The sequence below is a fragment of the Carassius carassius genome, chromosome 18, assembly GCF_963082965.1.
Source record: "Carassius carassius chromosome 18, fCarCar2.1, whole genome shotgun sequence".
NCBI classification, from domain to species: Eukaryota; Metazoa; Chordata; class Actinopteri; order Cypriniformes; family Cyprinidae; genus Carassius; species Carassius carassius.
This window is the reverse complement of record NC_081772.1, coordinates 4245477-4258425: the sequence shown is the minus strand read 5'-3', so window position 1 is coordinate 4258425 and position 12949 is coordinate 4245477. Positions and strand designations below refer to the sequence as shown.

At 34.4% G+C, this 12949-nt stretch overlaps 1 protein-coding gene across 2 annotated transcripts; it reads right to left on the bottom strand.

The window, feature by feature from the left end:
• Positions 1-3659: 3659 nt before the first annotated feature.
• LOC132092160 (beta-soluble NSF attachment protein-like) lies at positions 3660-11577 on the bottom strand. 2 transcript variants are annotated; one of them, XM_059498260.1, is made up of 11 exons: positions 11367-11577; positions 10077-10156; positions 9707-9823; positions 8678-8724; positions 8247-8324; positions 7392-7447; positions 7158-7242; positions 6961-7065; positions 6803-6871; positions 5715-5765; positions 3660-5091 (listed from the first exon to the last, which is right to left on the bottom strand). In XM_059498260.1, exons 1-11 carry the CDS (start codon positions 11462-11464, stop codon positions 4990-4992), a joined length of 888 nt encoding a protein of 295 aa, XP_059354243.1. In that variant the 5' UTR covers positions 11465-11577; the 3' UTR covers positions 3660-4989. The 2 variants fall into 2 exon arrangements, with proteins under 2 accessions (XP_059354243.1, XP_059354244.1); XM_059498261.1 differs by lacking the exons at positions 8678-8724; positions 11367-11577 and having other exon boundaries at positions 10077-10092.
• Positions 11578-12949: the final 1372 nt, after the last annotated feature.

Here is a 12949-nt window from a genome sequence, read left to right as displayed (position 1 = left end):
GAGGTAAATGGAAAACCACAGTCTCCGGTCCACACAAGTGCAGCATGACTCACCGGAAGGAGCCGCGCACTTGCAGAACTCATTAAGGGAAATGCGAGGCATATGGATTTCCTATGTCAATAAAGAGCGCTTGGTAGACACGCAAACCCCCCAACCCCCGCGGCGGTGAAAACATTTAAACTTGTATCTGATTTGCATGAAGGAACATGACTTGAATTAATAATTAAACAGTCAATTTTTCTCTCAACAGATCATTAATAACAAAAACGGATCATTGTATGAACCCTCGCTGTGTGCATGAAACTCGAGCTGCGTTGAGGGGAAAGCATCTTGGCAGTGGAAACTCCAGAAATATGCCTGTGTCACTTCCAGTCAGGTTGAACTTGACATATCCTGTCCAGATCAAATGAATGCACAGGAATAAATGATACTGGTCCATACCAAACTGGTCCAGTTCCACTCGCCTGCTTTCAGTTGATGTGTGCGACAGCGCCATTTAGTGGACAGAATGTTTGTTCTGGTGTCCTCTACACAAGACCAATGGAAATTATGCCCCGTTTCATACTAAAAAGTAATATTCTGATTTGAAACCCCATACCATTTTCTGAGAAGTTTATTTACAGCAAACAATCTGAAAATGAGTTTTCAATTACAAAACAATAAGAAAAAATATTTCTATTCACTAAGAGTGCTAAATTTGATAATTCTGTCAATATCAGCATATTTAAAGAACAAGGAGAGGGAGTGTTTATGATCAAACCTCCAAACATTAGATTACTCTAAAAAGCCCTGAATGTGCTCCGTCCAGACTTCAAACTGTGGCATATATGGTCTCAGAGAAATTCACTAAAATATAATGTATTCTACAGAGGACTAAAAGTCTAATGGTCCCAGGAGGATATGACTCGAACCTGCTCGATAACATACCTGAGGATACACCTGAATACAATTATATATATTTGTATGGGAAAAATGTTTTAATGGAGAGGTTGTATTAAATACAAAACATTCAAAGTGATTTTTGAGGTGTTTAAAAATCTGTGTGAATATATATATATATATATATATATATATATATATCAGTACAGACCAAAAGTTTGGACACACCATCTCATTCAAAGAGTTTTCTTTATTTTCATGACTATGAAAATTGTAGAGTCACACTGAAGGCATCAAGGGCTATTTGACCAAGAAGGAGAGTGATGGGGTGCTGCGCCAGATGACCTGGCCTCCACAGTCACCGGACCTGAACCCAATCGAGATGGTTTAGGGGTGAGCTGGACCGCAGACAGAAGGCAAAAGGGCCAACAAGTGCTAAGCATCTCTCGGGGAACTCCTTCAAGACTGTTGGAAGACCATTTCAGGTGACTACCTCTTGAAGCTCATCAAGAGAATGCCAAGAGTGTGCAAAGCAGTAATCAAAGCAAAAGGTGGCTACTTTGAAGAACCTACAATATGACATATTTTCAGTTTTTTCACACTTTTTTGTTATGTATATAATTCCACATATAATTCCACATGTGTTAATTCATAGTTTTGATGCCTTCAGTGTGAATCTACAATTTTCATAGTCATGAAAATAAAGAAAACTCTTTGAATGAAAAGGTGTGTCCAAACTTTTGGTCTGTACTGTATATGTATATATATAGGCAGAAATTAAGAGTCAGGATAGTGATGTTAAAATATAGATTCAGGTGCGTTGGAAACTGGAAAATAGAAGATCAAGTCAAGCACTTCACTTTTCGACAGTGTACTCTGTTGTATACTGAATCATTTTGGTAATTTGGTTATTCAAGCCTACAGATGTATTGCACATAGTTTACATACTGCAGAAATATTATGAATAATAGCATTCCTAACACAGCTTTAAACTGTATTTTTAAAATGAAATAGCTAGAGGCTTTACATATCATCTGAAGATGTGTTTAAACCGGGGCTTCATCTGCGATGCAGTTTTATGAGATTCAGTTCTGAACCCATTCATTTACTTTGTAAATGAATTAGCTTTGTAATAAAACCAAAAACTAAGCTTGTTGGGCTTCATCTATATTTATCTCTGTCCATCTGTGAACAGGAGTCTCAAGGCTGGTGTTTCAGATTGTACTGGGAGGCTGCACAAATCTCTAAGCACCTGCACTTCGCTGACTGGTCTTTTCTCCCCCAAAATGCATGCACATTGTATCTGCAGACCTCCTTGTATACATTCACAGGTAAAAATAGTAAGCGTGGGTTACCCATGAACTCCGTTGCCCTTTAGTATTTTAAGGTCACAAGCCACATGAACAAAGTGGGAAGCTGTGTCTACAGGGTGAGCAATATTTTTCCACCACTGCCATGTCTTTAGAACTCTGACAAAAAAAACTAGTGCAAGTTATGTAGAATTGTTACGTATCCAATCTTTAAATATAAAACAACTCTGTACTGACTGGAGTGATACAGCTTTTATTTGAAAAAAAAAAAAAAAAATAGTGCTTTATTCATGCATGTTTATATATAAGTTGGGTCAGAGAAATCTCACCCAACAATACAAAACATAATTTTAACACCGTAAAAAAAATCCTAATGTAACCTTACTTGTAGAGTTTTGCATTTATTTCCATTAATTAAAAATATGTATTATTATCGTTGTTGTTTTTACACGGAATTTGTGAATTAAAAATACACCAAAATCCTGTCAGGAATTAAAGTGTTTTTTATTTTTATTTTTAACAGATGAATTTCCCATGATGCCCTCGGCTCTTAATGAGCGGCGCGCTGGGGGGCGCGTTCTTCCTGAAATACTCTTGTTGTGCCTTTATTATTATCTTTATTTTACTATTTTATTTTTTTAATTAACTCTCGCGGATGGAAGCAGGCTACCTGACCCGTATGCCATACGGCCATATGAATTACTTTTGGGTGGTATGGGGAATTTTGTCAAGGCTTATTTTCTAATGTAACCTATCGCTGGGCTCCTTTTATTTTCCGTTCTTTTCTCTGGTCAGTTTTTGCACCAAAGTAGTTAAATGAACTGGTATAAAGAATTATGCAAATAAAGGACATTTGAATGGGACACTGTAAACTATTGGTTTATTTTGGGCTGTTTCCATAACTAACAAAGCTAAAGTTCATCATGTACAATAAATGGCTTAATATTTAAGTAGATAACATGCTTTAGTACAGAAATACAGTGGTTATAATAATTTAGTAATTATTAAACAGACTCAAAGAGATTTCTAAGTCTTAAGCGTTTATCATAATATTAACAACCAGTTTTAACTAATTTGTCAAAGTAAATGCATATATTACTGTGGGTGTGTAATCCCTTCCATTTCTAGGGAAGTTTTTTAGTGATTCTTGTAAAACTTATTTTTTGTTGTCACTAATGATCATTGCTAATATTTATTACGCTCCCCAATACAAGTACATAGCACAATTCTACATTTTTAGTACCCTATTATGTGTATAACCATGACAACACTTCTTAAATTCACCCAATAAAATGTCTGTTGAATTCAGCTTCCTTATTTATCTGTCAATTCTAATTTATCTTTTTGTTTCAAATTTTTTTTTTTTTGGTTGCAATATAGAGAATTTATGTGAAATATAAGTGTCTCTGTGTATGTATGTATGTATGTGTATGTGCATATATATATATATATAGTGGGTACTCAATCAAGTTTGATTTGGGCAGCAAATTTATTTTGTAAATATTATACATACATAGAAAATTAAATTGAATGTAATTTACACATACTTCTTATATTTACGTTTTCTTAAACACCGTTATTTGAGTTATTGTCAAAGTCTGCAGCACAAACAGTGCAGGAGTTACACACCAAAATGTAATTACAGTGATACTTGGCATAGCGAACACCACTAACCAGGTAATATAACAGACTTTCACTTGCCTAAATCGTGTAGCCATTTCAGTATTGGTTTTTATTTCTGTACATTCTCACAGACATTCAGCAAAGAGATCAGTGGTTCTGTGGGAATGCTCATTGTTTGGTACTGTACGTCTTCATGGCTTCTTAAAAACTCTAGAATATGGTAAAATACAGACGTCACGACACATAGAACACAGAATGACATACGCTGCTAAAGACCACAGGAGTGGAGAGTGTACATGAGCTATGCATTCACAACACGACACACACTTTGAGAATATTAATAAGAGTTATTAATACAAACACATCAATTTCAGTGCCAATGGAGATGATAGACAGTGTAAAAATTTAGTTAAATTACTTTTTTTAACAATTTATTATTAGACTAATAATATTTATAATATTTCAGACTAATAATATTATTAAATTAATAATATTATGTGACTGATAGTTCAAATAACAATTTAACTAAATAAATAAATATACATTTAAGAAAACAACCCAGAAGTAACATTATAAATAATATAATAAATAAGAAATTATTTAAAATTTGGATATGACAAGACATTTTTGTAATCACTTAAATACCAATTCAAAATGGTGCATTGTGGGAAACTGAAATTCTCATTCTGCATGAACGTCTGATGTTATTAAATGTGGATAAAAGCATTTCGAGGCCTGCGTGCCAACTAGTGTGAGCAGACTACAAAATAATAATAATAATAACACACGATCCTGCTGCACTGACTGAATAATTCTATCTGTACAATTCATGCAGCTCTAGCACGATGCAATTCAGTAACTTTTGCAAAAGAACTCGAGGACTATCTCAAACTGTATTCTTGAATTTCCCTGTCCTGAACCGGTTCACTCCGTTATGTCCAGAAATACCCTCGTAATGCAACAGAGAAACCGGAGCTATATTTTGATATGTGCTATATTATAAAACTGGATATCAATGTATCAGTACAGGCTTATAAGTATATTCTCTAGAAATGCTGTAGCAATAAATTGACATACTGTTTTGGGAAACCTGGACTTTGCCATTGCACAAAACTGATGAAAACTGGAAGAGGAGAAGGAGGGTGCCATGCAGTGGGTGATCGCCCCACTGTACAGATCATTTTAGGTCGCCCTCTTCCCCCTGAATGGTCTTCTTGATCCGCAGAAGCATGGTGGTGAGCCACTGGTCCAAGCGTGAGATGGTGTCAAACTCCTTCACCTAAAAGACCGTGAAAGAATGAAGACAGTATGAGATATCTGTGATGTTAACATCAACAAAAAGAACTGCAAAGAAGTAGATATGGTGCATTCAACTCCTCCTGGGAAGTTTGTATTTATGAGTTCAAGTTACTTATCAAAAAAAGATGTCAATATACCAACAAAACAATTCAGCAAAACTCAAAGATAAAGAAATGCACCTCACTTATGTTTTTGAGTAATGTTTTTGTCAAGTTAAAAAGGTACTATACATTTAACTGTTTTAGATTTTATTCAGATTTTAGAAAACTAAAAAATTTTGTACATCTTAGTTTTACAGTAAATGAAAAAAAAAAAAAAATGAATTTAGTGCGTCTGCCATATTTTCCAACAGATACACCCTCAACCTGGGATTTAAAGAAAGTTCAGTTTCTCTCTTCTAATTTAAACACTGTGGGGATGTTCCTGTGCGTTTAACTCGTAAATATGAACTTTTTCGACATGACCCACTCCAGACTCATGCCAGTGGTTGAAGTATGAAGTATTTTAACATTAAAAAAATATATTTCATTTACTCTTTAAAAATAAAATGGAACAATGATAACAAATGTTTGTTTGTTTTTAAGAAGAAGCTGAAAGTCATACCGCTTCTGTGAAAGCCTCTGCATTTTGCTCCTCATGTGCCTCTAGAAGTTTCTGTAAGGACAAAACCTCTTATAAGTATACAACAATGAATATTCATTTTTGAAAGTGGTGCAAAACTCAGTGCGAGGGATTGCCTGGATATTGCGAAAGTTTCAGAGTGGTTTTCATCATGATATTATAAAAAAAAAAAAAAAAAAAAAAAGTGAAGTGACATTCAGCCAAGTATGGTGACCCATACTCAGAATTTGTGCTCTGCATTTAACCCATCCGAAATGCACACACACAGAGCAGTGAACACGCACACACACACACTGTGAGCACACACCCGGAGCAGTGGGCAGCCATTTATGCTGCGGCGCCCGGGGAGCAGTTGGGGGTTCGATGCCTTGCTCAAGGGCACCTAAGTCATGGTATTGAAGGTGGAGAGAGAACTGTACATGCACTCCCCCCACCCACAATTCCTGCCGGCCCGGGACTCGAACTCACAACCTTTCGATTGGGAGTCCGACTCTCTAACCATTAGGCCACGACTTCCCTAAAATTGCTAGGCAATTGCTAGGAGGTTTCTGAGTTTGGAAATTAACAATGGTTAAAAAATGCCATCAAAATGAACATAAATGCCCTATTACGACTGTCATGTTTAAAATTAAAATTCATTTTACACATTGTTTTTGCAGCATGGCAAACTGCATCAGTGATGGGGAACATTCTTTGCCCACTTTCTGTATACAGTTTATTTCAGATAAGAATAACAGTTTACCACAACTTAGAAAACCAATGTGAAGTCTTGATTTTATGAGTAAAAAAAAAAGAGTATATAACAATATTGCAGCCCTAGCCTGTAATAAGTTCCTTTTAATTTTAAATACTTCATGTATGCTATTGAAAATTACAATAATCACAGTCATAACATTATTCAACTGTTGTGTACATACATGTATGCCACCTTTATCAAATTTACCCTTATAAAGATGCTATAACAAAATCACTTCCGGAGAGGAAAACATAGCAGTTTTGACGCTGTCCTGTCAGATATGGTTTGATTATAAAATGTGTTTTTATCTGTTGTAAACTGTATTATAACAAACCTTCAGAAGCTTGCATTCTCTTGAATCTGAGAAGGCTGGAAACATCTCTTCATACTTTCCAACAGCGAGCTACAACAGAAAGGAAATCACACATATTATCTGCAGCAGTTCTCCATATATACTCATGCATTCTGATCTGATGGAGACGGAGAGCTGACCTTTGCGTTTAGCTCGTCCACGATGAAGTGGCACAAGGAAGCTTTGAAGAAGTATTCTTTGGCGCTGTATTTCAGTAGGGGATTGTCCATGGTGTTGGTTCCAACCTGTTTACAGACAGGAATTCCCGAGTGATTTAGCAACTGCTGGTGAGCGAGTAATGTGGCAAGAATCTGCAGAAGACCGACAGATGGCTTACCTGCTCATAAATCTCTATTGCTTTCGGGTACTGCTCTAACTGAGCGCTGTAGGAAGCCACCTTCAGCAGACACTTGTTTGCAGAGCTGTAAATTAAGCAAACAGATCATATCAAAGCTTAAAGCACCATTCAAAATACCTCAATTAATCTTAGAAACCTCTCCTTAGAAAGTGTGGTTAAAAGTGGGAGGAAAAATAAGACCTTTATTATCTGGCTTCTACTAAGCAGCCTTACCTGTTTGATTCCTCTCCTTTGTAATAGTCAGCAGCTTGTTCATAATGTGCAATCGCCTTTGGACAATCAAAAACAGAAATCTCAATCTTAAAGGTAACAGACATTGAGTGTTTACATTCATAACAAATAGCTATATAGCTGCTAACTATCAAAAGACAACTCAAGAAACGTTTATAAAAGCTGTTTACATTTATATTTTTTTATTAATAATACTAATTTATTAATAATATTTCAATAATTTTATAATACATGATTTTATTATTATCATTACTATTAAAGATTAATTAATGATCTATTAATAATAATAAAAATACATTCAAATATTTCTCAAAATATTTTTACATTATTTTGAATGAAAAATATTATTTTCTCTTCATGGTTTTTTTTTTCTTCTCTTGACCATTTATAAAGTCTCTGGGAAAAGAACCTCATTTAAAGTGTGACCTTATTTGAAAATAAATAATACCGGTACATTATAATTATATTATTTTCTCAACTGGGTTTTTGTTTAACTGTCTATGATCTGTCACAGAGAAAAGAACCACATTTAATGCATGACCTTAAACATTGTTGGTGTATTAAACATAATGCATGTAAATGTGCAGATTTATAATGTGCTGATGTATAGCCTTTCTGGTGGCTTGACAGCAATCTAGTTCAAATGTATTTTGAGATCAACATTTTCAAATCCAAATTATGAATATCTGTTTAATAAGAAGCATCAATCCAGCTGTTTTTTCTTTTTTTCTTGTGCTACTTAAAATACAACGCCCTACAAATGATAGCTGTCTCACAGCACTCTGCATTCTCAGTGTGAGATTCACCTTCAGTTTATACTAAATAAGATTTGTGTACCTTCTCAATGTCCACCAGCTCTGATTCATACACCTCAGCGATTGTGATATGATGCTTGGCTGCGATGGTGAATCTTCCCTGAAGACAGAACGGAGGAGACTTTATAAATCTGACTGTCAGTTGAATATCTCATTCAGTATCCATCAAACTTTTCTATCTGAACATCTACATGCTTTGTTGATTCCATATGTGCTTTGGATACAGATTCTAGGCTTCATCTTGGGATGTTTAAGAAATTTCTCCCAGATTTTGAAAAGGGGAGGGATGCCTGTCATAAAGTGTTAAACCTCTCTATGATAGTTGGTGGATTGCTAGACAGCTAAAACTGGAAATTCTGTTTAAAAATACCCAAAATGACATAGTACAGCAATGGAACAGCCTGGATGAACATTATATCAACTAAGATTTTGACTGCTACAAAAACATCTTACCATGTCTGTGTAAATATCAATGGCTGCGTTTAAGCACTTGATAGCCTCTAATCGCAAGCATTAAAGAGAAGGAGGAGGAAGAGTTAGACAGTCAGACTTATGATCAACGATATGGAAATAAAACAATATACCTGAATCCTATTGTCTATATGTGTAGTGATTTACTCTTGAATCTACTCTATAATATATATATATATACAGCCCATGTAAACGTGTGTAAAGACCTACTTACATTTTTAATACACTGTATATTCAAATGCACACTTTCTTTGATTTTTGCAACACATTTGTGAGTGGATTGTGGCATAATTTCTACCTCCTAATATTAGTTGCAATGCAGCATTCATTCTTATGCCATATACCAGTGGTCTCCAAACTGGGTCCTGGAGGGCCAGTGTTCTGCAGAGTTGAGCTCCAACTTGCCTCAATAAACCCTCCTGGAAGTGTCTAGTAAGCCGAGACCTTAATTAGTTGTTTCAGGTGTGCTTAATTAGGGTTGGAGCTAAACTGTGCAAGACACCGACAGGACTCTCAGGACTGAATTTAGAGACCTCCAAAAAAAAAAAAAGTCAAAAAAAAAAAAAAAAATTCATATATATATATAATTGTTTCATTCATTTAAATAAAATGTGAAAGATGAAAATTAGAAAGCATTTATATAATATGATTGTTATGATATGAAAACTGGAATTAAGATTAAATATTAAAATGTAGGAAAATGAGGACAAAATGTGTGGTAGGAAATTAACAAAATATCTTCAAGGAACATGATCTTTATTTAATATTCAAATGAATTTTGGCATAAGAGAGAAATCTATCATTTTGACCCATACAATGATTTTTTGGATATTGCTAAAAGTCTACTACCCCAGTGATTTAAGACTGGTTTTGAGCTCCAGGGTCATATGTGATGGATCACCAACAGCATATATTAAATATTCATCTTGACATGTATCAACATCTGCTAATACTGAATAAATCAACCGACTGTCATGAAGCTGGAAGTTATCTGTGAATCTGCAGCCTCACCTTGTGGATCTGCCTTCTTGAAAGCATTTCCCGCATCGATGTAGCTGGTGGCTGAATCGTGTTTATTCTGAAGCTGCATGTGAAGTCTGGCCGCCTGACAGAAAGCATTGCCTGCAGCTGGATACAGCAGAATATGAATATATAATAAACATCATCATATATCCTGTCAATTACAAACCAAGCTGTAGAATATTTCAAGATGACATTAGGATAACTTCATTAATGAGATTATATTCATTCAGAAATATGTATATTTTAGCAGTTAAACATGGTCTATTACATAATGACCTTTAAAGCATTATATAATACAATACTGCTTATTAAAGATTTATAGAAGCTTGTCATGTCTGCACCACTAAAAAGCACCTACCACTCCAGTTTTTGGCCATTTTGAACATGTTGGCCGCTCTGGCGTACATCTCACATGCCTCTTCCACTTTGTTATTTCCTCTGAAAGATGTGAGAAGATTCAGTTATGCATTTTTTTCCAATTTAATACCTCAAAGAAAACTATAATGTTTGCCCTAACAAATCTACAAACTAGAAGGTAAAAACTTTATTAATATTGGTTAATATTGATGTACCAAGTCAAATTTGATTGTATATATATTATTGGGTTAAGTCAGAAAATTATAGCTGGACAGATTATTAACAGAAAGGCCTAGAAAACTTGTGTCCTGGTGGGAATATTCAATCGGTTCAGTTTTCAAGTGCCTCATATCATATTAATTAAACCTATTTGAAATAAATCTGTTTCACATCATACTAGGTCAGAGCTTGTTCACTATAAATAACACTGAATAAGTTCTCAATATGTTTGGGCTGTCAATAAAGCATCTCACTGTTGCTGTCGACACTGAGCTCTTCAAAAAAATATGGATATAAAACTGAAGAATGGCTTTAAATCAGACATTGTTGTAAAGTTTAAAACCATAAATTATAATTATTAAAATGAAGTTTTACTTTTAAATGTATATTTTAAAATATTACATTTAAAAATTCTAAATTATTTTAATAAATATTTTGTTTTATTAATCAGGATATTTAAATTAAGTACACATAAATATTTTAATGTAATACGTTTAATATTAATATTAAAATAGTACCATATATTTGTTTCATATTAAATTTTAGATAACTATTATATAATGTGCAACAGACTAAAAATTCAAGTGCATATGTAAATATATAAAAAGAAGTAACAAATAAAATCTATATGTTATAAACAAGGTTGTAGCATTGTACATGTGTTCCCTTTTTTAATAGTATTATAGTGAGATAAAAACAAGCCACTGTGCCACTAATACGCCACCAACGCAATAACACTTTACTTGGTGGCCAAATCATAAAATAGCATCAGTTATTATTATTATTTAATTAATTATGAACATAGAAAAATCGTTATTTAAAAAGATCGACTATGCATTATAATGAACAAGCCTTTTTTTCCATCGGTTGGTGCGCAAAGCGGCCTGTAACAGCTTGGGCCCTTGTACAATAAAATTCACATTTATTTTTCGTTTTTATGAACTAAAAACTCAGTTTTAACTGATTAACATAAAGCTAAACCTTGGCAACATTATCATATTGACAATATATCTTAAAAGACTAGCGGACTGATCGGATAAAAAGGAAGGAAGAATAGTGTATTTAATCTTACCCAAACATTCCTCCTAAAAAAGAGCCGGAAGACTTCACTTTCTTATGGGCTTCAGCCATAAGTTGAATTGCCTCCTTTTCTTTCCCGGAATTGTCCATTATTTCCTTGGTTAAATGAACAGATAAACACTCAAATCTATTTTCATTTATCTGCTCGTTTCTCTCGCGATCTGTCACTATGACAGCGGGGGATTACTGTCATTACGTTTATTAAGCGTGGGCGTTCAGGACGCTCGAGCAAAGCATTATGGGATTTGATGTTTTGCGACCGAGCTTAAATGAACGGCCGGTAAAAAGAATCGAACACAAATAAACTACAACTCCCATATACACACACACATCAATGCGCGTTACGTAATATTGCAAATTTTATATTGTAAGAAATTATGCCTGAATTTATTTTGAAATTATTGTACCCGCAATTTTATATTATTTATTTCCCCCCCTTTGATTAGTGGTTTAGTTTAGTTAGAGTATGTGAAGATAAAATATTGTAGGCTTAATGTTGGTTCATTATAGGTTCGCTCATATATAATTTGCTTTCACCACGATGTTGATTAATCGGCAACAAGCTCCTGCAATGCCACTGCAGAATATTATAACGAAATAATCACATTCCATACTGAGCACTAGATGGTACTGAAGATCGTAACACTAGTTCACTACAAGTTTAAGGGCTGAAAGTACCTCAATATTAGTTTGCTTGGGTCTTTCATCAAACGCAGAATTCTTTGACATTAACAGTGAATATGAAATGTAAAATACTCCCAAAGAAAAAGTTACTGAATAAGAATAACCAATCTATAAACACAAAGTGTGACATAGTGTGATATATAACATAACATAGTAAATATCTTAAAGTTGTAAAGACAGCAAAACAGTTAAAGAAACAGGCTGAAGAAAACAACTTTATAGGAGCGTGTACTTTCAAAATTCAAATCATCAACAAAGTACAATAAAAGCATCACACCTTTCCTTCCTTTGTTTATATACGACTCATTTCAGGAAAGGGTGGTTTGTTTTCTTTCCTCTGCACTCTTGTTTGAAGCAATATGTGGAAAATAATTATTGGTAACTTGTATTAAAACTTGCCAGCATCTCTGGCCATTATAAGTGGCTTAAGAGTGTGGGCAGCTCACTATGATTTCAGACACAACCTTCAGAGTGAAATGGAGTTTTGCTGGTGATTTTCCATTGATGCTTTTATGTATAATGTAGGAGAACAGAGGAAATGCTCACCTACGGCCAGCGAAGAATGTTAAATATTAATGGACATGACACAGCTGCATTATGACGTCACACACCAAAGGCCACCTCACCTGTGTCAGATAAAAGAGCATTTCAACATCAAACATTGAAATGTCACATCTATGAAGTCAGCGTACTCTAACATTTACAATCACCCTGTATCAAAGATTAACAGCATTTGAATTCTTGCTGAAAACATTGTATTTACAACTACTTCCGTTTTATTTTTCATCTACCTAGTTGTTTTCACCCACAATTAAGTCAGCTCCATCCTTTTAATGTAAAAATTACATCCAACCCTTTTTTGTAAATGTTTACTTTGTGTATGTTTTGTTT

Bases quoted from the DNA above. Each gene is read 5' to 3' on its own strand.
- LOC132092160 (XM_059498260.1), bottom strand. From the start codon at position 11,464: ATGGACAATTCCGGGAAAGAAAAGGAGGCAATTCAACTTATGGCTGAA. The intron at 8,725-9,706 runs GTGAGGCTGCAG...GCTTGCGATTAG, and splicing joins CAAGAAGGCAGATCCACAAG to AGGCTATCAAGTGCTTAAAC. The intron at 6,872-6,960 runs GTCAGCTCTCCG...TTTCTGTTGTAG, and splicing joins TGGACGAGCTAAACGCAAAG to CTCGCTGTTGGAAAGTATGA.